General features: G+C 26.6%; 1 protein-coding gene across 1 annotated transcript; it reads right to left on the minus strand.

The window, feature by feature from the left end:
• Nucleotides 1-6,125: 6,125 nt before the first annotated feature.
• On the minus strand, nucleotides 6,126-10,630 carry LOC127250092 (uncharacterized). The gene is made up of 13 exons (XM_051273248.1): nucleotides 10,400-10,630; nucleotides 10,195-10,322; nucleotides 9,664-9,784; nucleotides 9,435-9,516; nucleotides 9,298-9,368; nucleotides 8,771-8,812; nucleotides 8,217-8,341; nucleotides 7,982-8,075; nucleotides 7,804-7,888; nucleotides 7,549-7,721; nucleotides 7,335-7,440; nucleotides 7,029-7,115; nucleotides 6,126-6,326 (listed from the first exon to the last, which is right to left on the minus strand). The coding sequence occupies exons 1-13, from the start codon at nucleotides 10,528-10,530 to the stop codon at nucleotides 6,228-6,230; spliced, it is 1,344 nt and encodes a 447-aa protein (XP_051129205.1). The 5' UTR covers nucleotides 10,531-10,630; the 3' UTR covers nucleotides 6,126-6,227.
• Between the last annotated feature and the right edge of the window lie 3,167 nt (nucleotides 10,631-13,797).

A 13,797-nucleotide genomic window follows, 5' to 3' on the forward strand; every position in this document is an offset into this window, starting at 1 on the left:
GATGTAATATTTATATATATATATATATTATATTCATAAATATCATTTAATTTCTTCAAAAGTCCCACATATTGAATGACTTACTACAACCTTCCAAGACTATAATTCATTTAATTTAATGAGTTATTACATACAACCATCTCTCTATCTATCAATCTATGCGCGCGTGTGAATGGTATTTTTGAATTTGTGTATACATATACTAGACGACAAAGTAGTAATAATACTTCTTACAAAATTTGGGGAAAAATAATAAAATTGATCTTCAAAATAAAGGATCTATATGTAGACAATACAAAATAAATTCTATAGAATCAAATCTAAGTAATCTAATTTATAGATAAGCTCAAATCTAAACATAGATCTACTCAATTTAAAACTGAATATTTAAATATCTAAATATACTAGACGACAAAGTAGTAATAATGCTATATCAATCTCAGTTAATTTGTCTATTTTAACTGGGACATAGAGTTTTTTGTATTAAATAATTAATAAGTAATTATAACTTGTATTAATAAATATAATTATAATTTAATAAAAATAATTATAAATTAAAATTAGTAGATAGTTTAATTAAAATTTAAAAAAAAAATTACAGATTATAAATTTTAAAATATGATTAAAATGTATAATCATAATTTTAAAGAAAAATGACAAATTATGTAAAATAGAAAAATTATAATTTTTTTTTTTTTGGAGAAAAATAGTTAAGTGTTGATTAGATCTAATCATTATTTATAATGTTAATTTATTAATAGCTAAATTTTTGTATCCAATATTAGAATATTAGAAGAAAATCTAATAGCTTAATTATCCCGGTTACTACATAAAAAAATATTATATAAAATATTATAGATAGCATATGAATATATAATAAATAACACATGTTGTATAAAGTATTACTATATGTTGTCATATTTTTTGAATGACGTGGAAATTCGCAGCCGCTGTCCGAAAGTTCATATTTTTTGGATAAAGTGGGAATCCACAGCCGCTACTCGAAAGTGCGCACTGGCATGTTGTCATATTTATTATTATTATTATTATATGTAGTTGGGGTTCTATTTTTCATTTGCATCCGTCCGAAAACAAGAGTACTATTTCTTAATTTAGTAATTGTACTATCTACCTATTATAATAAATATTCTTCCAACTTACAGTATATTACACAAATGCAACCACTTTTATATTACACAATACTAATAAGGGTATTTTCGTCTTTTTCACTACAACCCAATATAATACTAATATTAAAAAATCTATGTGCAAAAAGCAAACGTTTCTCTATATATGGGACGAAGGGAGTGTTTAATTAATACATCTTCATTCAACACTTATTTACCACAAATATCACTAATTTTATTACGTTGTCACTTTATTCTATTTAATTACCAACTAAATTTTCAAAAATACTCTAACTACATTTTATTTTTTTTTACGTTTTCAATAAAATCTTCATTTTTCTTAATTTTCATGCCGAATCCAAATGAGCTAAATTTTGCTGGCGTAGAAAACATATTATTATTATTATTATTAGTATTATTATTGTTGTTGTTGTTGTTATTATTGTGGTTGTAATAATATGGACCAGCTGCTAATTTACATTTTCCTTTTATTTTTTTTCCTAATTAAAAGTCTCCAATTTTAATTATCAATTTTCCAAAAAGCCCTAATTATTAAATAAACTTCACATGCAAAAGTGATTAGTGATTAATTTGGCTGTCGATTCGTCTCCATCAACTTTTTTTTTTTTACTTTTATAAATTAATTCTCTTTAATTTGACTCCACAACGACATCACAAATTAATACTCCCCGTCCGTCCCACATAATTTGTCCCTATTTTCTATTTTCGTCCGTCCCACATAATTTGTCATTTCCTTTTTTGGAAAATTAATTATACACTTTAATTATATTTTAAATTTTAAAATTTAAATTTTAAATTTTTTTAATATTAATTAAACTATTTAGTTATTTTAATCTTAATCTATAATTATTTTTACTAAATAATAATTATTTACTAATATATTTCTTAATTACTTACTAATTATACTTTACCTAGATTCTTGTATCTACAGTAATACATTCATATTATATGGGACGAATGGAGTATAATACATATTAGGTGTGTTTATTAATTTGTATTATTTTGGAGTATTTTTATTAGAGATTGTTTGCCCACACAATTTTTAATATATATATTTTATCTTCTCATAACAACGTCACAAAATATTATTTTTTATGTTACCGATATAATTTTTTATACCTCACATAAAAAAAATGAAAAAAAAATACTAAAAAACAAACCTTTAGTGTTTTGATTTGACGATTTTTTTACCGTGAAGTACCGAGAATTATGTCAAATAATATAAAAAGTAATATTTTATTTGAATTTTGACTTTTATAATAGGATAAAATATATATGTTGGGAATCATTTTGAAAAGAAATTTGTGAACAAACAAGGCTCCGTTCACACAGTTTTGTTTAGATAGATTGATTTTCTGTGTATGATACGAGAAATTATATAAACAATATAAATCATATTCCCTCCGTCCCATAGTAAATATTCATTTGTTTTTTGCACGTAATTTTAGAAATATTAATATTATATTATGATATAGTAGGATTAAGTAGAAATGACTAAAATAACCTTACTAGTATGTGTGATATAAATGTAATAGCATTGTGTAATATATTGTAAGTTGTAAGGGTATTTGTAATGTTAGGTATATAGTACAATTACTAAAAAAATGAAATTGATACTTTATTATGGGACGGACTAAAATAGAAAAATTGATATTTTGTTATGGAACGGAGGGAGTATTATTTTAACACTACAAGAAAATATCATTTTTGTAACGAGATTTTTTCGTCATTAAATTCACTTTTTCCATTACTAATGATATTAGAGACGGAATTAATGATGGAATTACGTTAGCTACGTGATCTTTAGTGACGGAATTCCGTTACAAATATACTATTTTTTTTGTAGTGTAAGTTGAATGTTTGACTTTATATATATATATATATATAATAAGTATTTGAAGTTTATTTTTACTTTTTTATTTTTTAAAAAAGTCTTTTGTGTTCTTTATTATTATATTAGAAAAATTGCAATTCAAAAATAATGTTGGTTGCGACTAAATGATTCTAATTATCCTATGCTAAAGTATATGTTTTATATGTGGTTCGAACATATTTTTTTTTCATTCAATATATTCAATTTTTCTTAAGTAGTTCAACATATTTATGCAATAATTTTTTGTTCTTTACTACATCAACGTTTAAGGTATTTATAACATGGTCCAAAAGTCCAATATATTGTCATCATATTTTATATGATTCAACATATTTTATATATTCTTCAATTGGTTTATATATATATATATATATGATTCAACAAAATGTTAATAATGTTCGACAATATTGTTCTCGCCGCTTAAAAAAATTTAAGTTAATTTAGATTAAATCTTAAAAAAAAAAAAAAAAAAAAAGCCCCTTTAAACTTCCTTTTAACAAAATACATTTATTGTTAATACATTTTTTTTTATAATTATCTGATGTGATATAATATTTTTAATATAACATTAATAATATAAAAAATATGTATTTGAATTAATATTTTTTTTGAAGAAATTTTTTATGAATAGTAAAAAATTGAGTAAAAACCTTTTTATACCAAATCAAGATAATGACAAAGGATTTTTGTAATGACATGGCCTTGTGTTGCAGTAAAAATGCATAAAAATATTTTGTATTTTATTTATTTATTTCAAATAAAAGATTATTTAAGATATTTTATGTCTTTTATTTGTATAAAATTTTTATAATTATATTCGTATTTACACCCCAACAACAGTTTTGGACGAAAGAAAGTGTTTTGTGCAAACTTTAATTCAACGTAAAAAAATGTTGCGTAATGAATAAAATACAAGATATTTATGCATTTTTTTACTAAAAAAACACAAGAGAGTGTAATATAATTTATCCTAATATATATATATAAGACAATTTCATATAAATAAATATAAGGAATAAAAAATGTTAGTATAATAAAAGAATTGTAGTCAATACCCTAACATGCATGCAACTTGGCCGAAAATAAATAAATCATATTTTTCAATATGTATTAATTTCTTGTGAAGCATTTTTAAATATAAGTTAGTATTTAAGACACATTTAATATTGTAAATATTATTCAATATATTTTCTAAACTTTAATTGAAGTGGAATATGATTTTTTATACTCCCTCCGTTCCAAAAGTATAGTCTTATTGTGTTGCACACGAGATTTAAGAAATATTGATATTACATTGATAGTGGATAAAAAGTAAGGATAAAAAGCAGTGTAATAATAATGAAATAAGTATGAATAATTTTACGGTGATATGGTTATTTATGAAAATGAGACTATTATTTTGGGACGGACAAAAATGGTAAACAAGACTATTATATTGGGACGGAGGGAGTACAATTTAGGTTGCACTAGTCAAAATCATTGAAGAAGACCAATAAATTAGAATAATTATACACTTTCATACAAGTCAAATTTTTTATTTTGAAAAAATAAATTGCATGCATAGGATATTATGATTATTATTATTAATAATAATGCATTTACTTCATCCAACCGTTTGTTTTGAATTTCCTTAATATATAACTATAAATAATACCACAATTTCTTGGCCTATTTATTTGACTTTGACACATCATAATACAGAAACACTAAATATATAAAAATAAAGAAAAAATAGTGTATTTTTTTTTATTGTTTTAAATGTTCTTTTCGTTTTAAAAATGCTTGGAATTTGATCCAAATTTTTTAGCATCAATGGATAGAATATCGATTAAAATTAACAGATATAGGATAATAGCTTATACAAATTGTTAAGATATTTTAAATATTTAATTTTAAATTAATATTTTGTTTTATCTTTTAATAAGATTAAACTCTATGAAACATAATAAAATTTATACTATATGAGATAAATGGAATTAAGTAGAGAATTTTTGTTTAGTAAAACAGAGAATTCAATTGAGAAATATAAAAAATATATATATATATATAGCTATATGAATGGATCAAAGAAGAGTGTTAGGTACAAAGAAATAAAGTCAGAGAAATAAAAATGGTCTCATTTACAAAAAAATATTTTTATTTTATCTGTTTTCATTTCTCTCTCGTATGTAGATAAATGAAGAAAAATGATGTTGCAGTATATATTTTTTAAAAAAAAAAAATTTATTATTTTTGTACTATTTGATTTTTATACTTTTTAAAAAATTATATTATTTTAATTTTACAAATCAAATTTAATTTATTGTTAAAATATTTAATTTTTACGATATTTTAAGAAATTGTACTAAAATATAATTTTAAAAAATACTCCATCGTTCCAAATAAGGTGCAACATTTGCTTGGTGATATGATGGAGAGAAATATATATTTTATTTTTTTATTTGGATGACAGAGGATAAAGTGTCGAGAGATTAAATATAATTAATTATTTTCTATTTTATAAATATTGTAGGGTGTTTGAGACATACCAAAAATGAATTATTGCAAAGTGTTTGTTTGGGACGGAGGGAGTATCGTATATAATTTATAATTTTTTTAAAAAAAAAATCATCAAAAATATTTTTCATAAATTTTCATTGGTTAAGAATCTTACTATTTTTCTTGTTATCCAGTTAATTATTTATTCTTATTTGATTAATTCATATAGTTGGAATTTTTTTATATTTCTCAACTTAATTTTTTATTTTACCAAAAAATTAATTTTCATTCTCTACTCAAATTCATTTCTCTACAATTGCATTCTAAGCTTTCATTTCTCTGCAATTCCATTGTACCAAACACAACCTAAGATTTAACCATATTTCAATAATATATATATATAGAACAGCCAAAATGCGTAAAATTTAACATGTCGCCGCCGGGCTCGTCCCGCCAAAATCCATCAAAATGTAGATTGTGGGCTGATCCGCACGACCAGTTAGTGTGTTAAACATAAAATATGGTGAAGTACTTGTAAAATGTAATTATTAAACCGTTCGAAATTGGATCCAAATCTATAAGTATAAACAATACACAATCAATCAAACAGTATGAATGCTAAAATAGGTCTCCTCCATCAATACTCTGTTATAAAGATCTATAAATGATTAAGCTCAAGCTAATCGATACCTTGTTAAAGACTATCAGGAAATCCAATTGGTTTAAGTTTAAGATTCACTACTTTCGCCACTTATCCTAATGCCGCTTAATAAATAACCTCCGGACGAGCTCATCTGCATATGCGGATGAGTTCTTGACGGAAGAACCTGCAACATATAGTGAATGCTTTAAATACAATGACGAAAAATATTGAGCTTGGTGATGTAATATATAGCTGTTGAATTTTGTGAATTTCAAAATTGTCAAAATAAAAGCAATCACGTGATGAAAATAGTAAAATGTTCGCGAGGACAAAGCCTACAGAAATGGTGTCATGGGATTAGGAAAATCTACGGTTGTGTTTTTTTGTGAATTTTACCATAGATTTTTTTACTACTTAGATTCTTTTTTTCTTCAAAAATATCACATCAAACAATTATTTTTTCTTTTTATATTATACTACAAATTTATTTTACATTCAAAACATCACATCAAACTCTATTTATATCACATCAAACAACTATTCAAATTCAATTTTTTATTATTTAAAATTCCAAACCCAAACATTAAAACCCACAAACAAACACACTCTACATTTCTCGACACTAGAGCGAGCATATATATATAACCCGGGCATAATATTGTATACATTGTATGTCAATCCTATTACGTTTTATAGAATTTTAGAGTTACTTATTATCAATAGTGAAATCAAAAGCCTATAAATATGCGTAACAAACTAATACAAGATAATGGAAACATAATCTAAACAATAGACCAAATATCTAAGATATCTACGGATCCTGACATAAGATTACTGTAGTGAGACATTATGAAATTAGTTCGAGAGAAGAAAGATCATGGCAGACCTGATATTCTCGTAGCCATGGTTCCGAAAGTTGCAAGCCAATGGCCATTTTCTCGATCTGTAGATTGTGCATACACGAAGCTAGAGGCTGAAAGGAACAAAAGGAAACCATTTTACAATTGATATGCATACAGATTCCGCGCACCTTCAAAAAAATTAATTATTTTCGATTTTCTCTCCCCCATTTTCTGTATTTTAATCCAGCACCGTGCAATATAATCATAAATAAAACGTTTGCTCAGGGGTAATCACAGCAATAGACATATATAGATATATATATATATATCTTTGCCTATTACGTAATTACCTGCAGATACTGGTGATAAACGACAAATGGGGCAGAGTATGCCAAAAGTGGTACGAGTTCTTTCACAATGCCCCAAACATCAACGTCAGGCGCAGCAACAATCAAGCTAAAAAATATATAAATCACAGAAGCACATAAGTGAAAGTACTAATTCATTATAACATACTATTTAGAATTTTTAGGAAAATATTGAAAGTCGAAAAACAGAAGTTACCTTGAAAAGCCATTTTCCTTCCAGGATTTAATAGCTTCCGCCGGTGCCTTGTCACCAGCCTTGATACTTTTACCAGATTTTGGAGAAGCAGATACATTGTTTACAGGTTCTGTGTTTTCATTGCAGCATTCTTCCATGGTTTCCATGTCCATAGCGGAAGAAGAGGGCAGGATCTGCAGAAATAAAACTTGCTATTCAGAGCTTAAAATAGCAAAGAGAAACGAAAAAAAGCTGTTGAAAAATCAGCAGAAGCACATTTTCTTGTTCTTTGATCTCGTCAGTGGCTGTTGAAGTTTGGGAGCATGAAGGCTGTAATTCAGTGAGCGAAGCATAGACAATCCTGGACCGACAAAGCCCAAAAGATAAAATTGTACAAGAACTTATAGTTAGGCTATGAACTAAAAAAAATATCTCCAATAATAACAAGATGCACCTTTTGCAAGTTTCATCGCTGAAATTGTACATTCGAACAATACTAATAGGGTACGGAGCTGTCCCACAGTAAGTATTACATACATAACCAGTTCCTGGAAAAAGAACACGTTAAGTTTATCTATAACTTTTCCTTGGGTGTAGAGATTTAACAATCATTGTATGTTTATACAAATAAAAGCACTCTGACCAAAATTTCAACATTCAAGACTATATTATTGATAGAAATCCAATACCTCCCAATCGCTCAGCCACAGCACCAGAAATAATACCATCAAGCATATCCACAACTAATACATCTGAGTGTGCTGTCACATTAGCCAAAGAAAGCAGAAGAGACAGCGTGTCTACACGTAAAAACCTGCCAATTGTAGAGGATATCATATCGACATTTCCAAGGATGTCTAGAACCAGGTGAGGTAAAGAAAATTCTAAGCAATCTCCGCTTTTTATGAAGTAGTTGGACGCACATATCAGATATCATTAATTTTTAAGCAACATAAACAAAGAATTCGGTTTTTTTCCCAGGAATTAACAGCGCCATCCGGTATTATTAAGATCTATTGTCTAAAAGATAAATTAAGCAATGCTAATTTCACAGGAGAGAATGAAAAGTCTAAGAGTATTTCTGGTCATTATTGAACTTATTACTTTGTGTGTGATTAACCATTAAGCAATTCTATTTACCCAGCAAAAGAGAACACGAGCAGATATATAAAGTTGAATATAGAAGAGAATATCTGCAAAGTTGTTGCAATGACTCTTAGAAAAAAAGAGTTCAGAAATTTACCCGATCTTCTCAGCATGTTTTTTGAAATATGCTTCACAAATGCTGAAAGAAACAAGAAATATATTATACGGAATCAACAAATAACTAAATTTGAGATTGAAAATAACAGTATATGGGGGGGGGGGGGGGGGGGGGACAGTTTTGTGACAATCGGATTTTCAGTGAGTTCCATATGAGTTGGAAGAATCCGTTTAGGTTCCAAATTTCGCACATAGATGCAACAACATAAGACTAACAACTTATACTCTCGAGAATAGTTTGCATGTTTTCTTTTCTGCTAAGTCATGATGAAGTTGGAAAAGAATAAAAAAATGGTTTATAAATCTTCAGAACTACATATCACAACAATAAAGATGGCATTGAATTGATCAATGGAAGTATCCAAGAGGATAACTGAAAATTCATTTCCCATTTTCATAAAGAATCCTATTAATGAAACCAATGGACACGGTCACACATGTAACAAATAACATATTTTGGAAACATGAATTATAAAACCAAAAAGGTTCAAGGGTTGTGAAGGAAACCTTCGGGTATATGGGCGCCGCATAAGTAACCTGGGTGCATATTTTTTTTGCTTTTTAACTCGATATTTTTCCTGCAAACAATGAGCTATTACAATCTGAATCGGAAGAGATTATTCATATGTCCAAACAGTATGCACCTGTGAGAATGCTGTTTTCTTGTCAAATGTTGCACTATTTGCAATAAGGGCCTCGACTATTTCATCACCAGTTGCTCCCTTCCTGTAAAAGGAATATAAAACATCAAACCAAAAAGATTTATTTGAGATTCCAGTAATCAAGTAATCCATCCAAGGCCATCTATGCATGGAACTTGAAATTAAAACAAATGCAGAAAAAACACCCCGGGGTTTATGGGAAAAGCTTCACCTCCGCATATCATCTATGTCCTCACTAGTGAGATTCTGAGCTGTGTTATTATCAACTATGGCACGATTATCTCTACACTCCTCCACAATTAGCCCATCCCCTTTCTCCCCCGGATTATTACCTGGTGAGAAAATTCATCTGCAACAATCAGCTATTGAATAGCTACTAAAAATCGATATACAGCTAAAACACTTAATTGAAAGTCACACAAACACAGTCAAATTAAACCAGTGGATAAAAATGTTCCATATTTGACACCTAAGGCGAAATTAATCTGTCTGTCGAATAGCTGGGAAGTAGTTAAACAGCAAAAACACATCACAAATGTTCAGATTATGTCAGGCAAATATATGGATGCAAATAATATGATCTTCAAAATAAAACACTCCTAATAGAATTCAAAGAAACAGGAAACTAAACCACAAGTGTACACTGCAAAGTATTGATTCGATATAGAATTTACAATAGGCACTTAGAAAAATTTAAAACTATAGATTGCCAATGTATATACATATATATATATATATATACCTTCTGTAGATGGGTTAACTCTGCTAAGAAACGGTCCATCTTTGCCAACTTCTACTTCGAAAGAAGATCCAAAAGGGCATCCAATCAAAGGCTGTAGAGAGCAATTACTGTTCCCTAACTTGATTTTCCTGCAAAACCACGCATTTCGGTGAGTAAACTCAAATTTAATGCCAGTAAAACGAATGTCAGTAGGGTAGCAGCGTACGAGCCAGCGGTGAGCCGAGCAAAAAGCACTCGATCGCCATCATTGATGTCGAGTAAGACACTACATCCTTCCCAGGTGATTCTATTGTTCCGAATTCCACCTGCAAATCCTTCTGGACTCTTCGAAGACATCCCCAAATTCGAAGTATCGATCGTTCCAAATGGAGAAAAGAGCAATTTTGGGGAAGATTGGTTAAATTCGATTGAGTTCAGATTAAGGTTTTGGGCGCAGAAATTTTCGAAAAGAGGAAAACCCTAGAAACGAAACGGCCGAGCTGTGCAACTCGGCCGCTCCGGTCGAACCGGAAAGCCGGCGGTTCGATTCTGTATCAAACCGAAACCGAAACCGAAACCTAGGATGCTTTTGGTTGCCGGTTGCCGGTTGGGTTGGAGTATAAAAGTAAATTTGTTTAGCTGTGGTTTAAAATCCATTTGAAATGAAATCGTAATTTTAGCATTTGTTTAAATACTAATATTTCGATATAATATTTTATAAAAATATATATTTTTATTAAACTTTATACAAAACAAAAAGTTAAATGTTCTATCAGTCTCAACTTCTCATGTGCATTTTTTTCTTTTCTGTTTTTTTTTGTATGTCACATTTATTGGCACTTTTTTTTTAAAGAACTATACACTTTAATATAGTTTAAATTTTTAAATTTTTAATTTTAATTAAATTAATTAGTTATTTTAATTTAATCTAAAATTATTTTTATTATACAATAATTATTTTCACTAATATATTTTTAATTATTTACTAATTATATTCTTCCTAAATTTTTGTGTATAATTAGACATCACAGGTGCATTTTGAATTTTGGAGAAATGTTTTGAAGCTTGTTTCTTTTACAAGATTTTCCAACATATTTTTCAAAAAATTAATATATTATATATATTTATTATTTTTATATTACCTATATAATTTTCTATATTTTATATCAAATTTTTTCTCTCAAATCAAAACACAAAACAGACACACCGTTGGTGTTTTTGGTCGTTTGATTTTATTTTGTTTTTAGTTTGTTTTTATAAGAAAATATAGCTTTCTTCTCTAAAAATAAAAAAATGATAGAATTGAACTTTGAATGAAATGATGAAATGATTTAATGATTTTTTAGTTTAATAATATTTTGATATAGTAATATTTTATAATTACAAATGTAAAAATTAAATGGTAAAAAATTAAAATAATATAAAAAAATCATTTAGATAGAAGTTTTAGAATTTTAAATTTCTTAAAAATAGTAAAAGTATATGTGTATATATATATATATGATATGATGTTTTAGTAGTAAAAAATAATACTATCTCCGGCCTTGACAATTTATCAATTTTTTTTTTGTCCGTCTCATAACAAAGTATTCAATTTTTTTTTAGTAATTGTACTATCTACCTAACATTACAAATACCCTTTCAATTTACAATATATTACACAAATGTCATTACATTTATATCATACAATATTAATAGGGTTAATTTAGTCTTTTCATTTTTATTTTTACTTTATTCCAATATAATGCTAATAAATCTAAAACTTCGTGCAAAAAACAAATTGATATATAGATATAAGACGGAGGGAGTATATGAAGTAAGTTTTTTATGTTTCTATTGATTAAAAATACTAAAACTTAAAAACATGTATATTTAAACATAACAATGAACTTAGACTTTAAATTTTACTTTAACTTATGAAGGGTTCAAATTCAATTTGTATTTGTTCACTAAAAATATGAATTGAAATTTATTTGCACTCAGCTCATTAAATCTGTGTATATATATATATATATATGTATATAAGAGTGTATTTTTTTACACAAAAATTTTCAGCATGATTTTTTAAAAAAAATAATATATTATTTACACAATTTTCTATATTTCACTTAAAAAATATCATTTCAAATCAAAACATAAAACAAATTTTATGATAAATTATATTTCAATTAATTAATTACTTGTTTTTATAGGTATGGGTGTGTTTGTTTTGGGGTTTGGATTTTGAATTAGGATTTGAATAGTAAAAATTTTGAATTTGAATAGTTGTATGATGTGATATAAATAGATGTTGATGTAATATTTTGAATATAAAATTGATTTTTAGTATAATATAAAAAATAAAAAATAGGTGTTTGATTTGATGTTTTGGGGGAAAAAAAAAAGGGATGAATAGTGGAAATTAAATCCAATCCCCCAAACAAACACACAGCTGCCCAAAAAAAATTGTACTCCCTCCGTCTCAAACACCCTGCAACATTTCCTTTTTGGTATGTCCCAAATACCATGCAACATTTCCAAAATAGAAAATAATTAATTATACATAATCTCTACCCCACATTTTATTCCCTCACATCAACCAAATAAAATAATAAAATATATATTTATCTCTTCATCACATCACCTAATTTTTAAATTATTCTACTTAATACTACCCACCTAAAAACCCGTGCCAAAAGCAAATGTTGCACCTTGTTTGGGATGGAGGTAGTATTAAATAACATCATAAATTATGAAAATATTATAATTGATTGTTAATGAATAATTTTCATAAAAAGACAAATAAAATGTAAATTCATTTCATAACAAGCTCATACAAAACTATATATATAGGTTTGTTTACTTAATATATTTTTTTTAGTAATATGATTCTCCATTAATATCATTAAAATATATACATACATTATCTTATTCACTCATAAAAAATATATATATATCAATAAATATTATACACTTTCGTTATTTTTATATTATTTACACAATTTTCTATATTTTGTATCAAAAAAATTTATTGATACCAAAATACAAAACAAACACAGCAACCCATAATTTGGAAATTTCAATATGGTATACTTTTTAATTTTCAAAATGATACTTTGTAATTTTCAAACATTGCAAGACTATTCCATTAAAATTTAATTAATTTATTTATTTATTTTATTTTTATTTTTATTTTGGTGAGAATTGTATGTATAAAAATATTAATGTTAGGTAGCAAAATAGAAAGAAGAGCAGACATCCCACGTGGCTAATGACCCCTCCCTCTCTTTATTAATTAAGCACTAATCACTATCATCATTATCTTTCATGTCTCATCAAAATTATTTTTCAATCCAAAAAAAATTAATTAATTACATTTAAGCATACACACATGTATATATATACTTTCTCTGTCCCTTAACAATTTACCAATTTTTTTATTTTGGTCCGTCTCATAGTAAAGTATTCATTTTTTTTTAGTAATTGTACTATCTACCTAACATTACAAATACCCTTCCAATTTACAATATATTATACAAATGTTATTACCTTTATATCATACATACTAATAGGGTTAATTTAGTCTTTTTACCTTTATTTATACTTTATCTCAATATAATACTAATATTTCTAAAACTCTGTACA

This window comes from Andrographis paniculata, unplaced genomic scaffold, assembly GCF_009805555.1.
Source record: "Andrographis paniculata isolate CXL003 unplaced genomic scaffold, ASM980555v1 Contig37END, whole genome shotgun sequence".
In the NCBI taxonomy this organism is placed as follows: Eukaryota; Viridiplantae; Streptophyta; class Magnoliopsida; order Lamiales; family Acanthaceae; genus Andrographis; species Andrographis paniculata.

Bases quoted from the DNA above. Each gene is read 5' to 3' on its own strand.
- LOC127250092 (XM_051273248.1), bottom strand. From the start codon at position 10,530: ATGTCTTCGAAGAGTCCAGAAGGATTTGCAGGTGGAATTCGGAACAAT. The intron at 9,517-9,663 runs GTGAAGCTTTTC...TTCCTTTTACAG, and splicing joins GACATAGATGATATGCGGAG to GAAGGGAGCAACTGGTGATG. The intron at 9,369-9,434 runs GTGCATACTGTT...CATTGTTTGCAG, and splicing joins AGAAAACAGCATTCTCACAG to GAAAAATATCGAGTTAAAAA.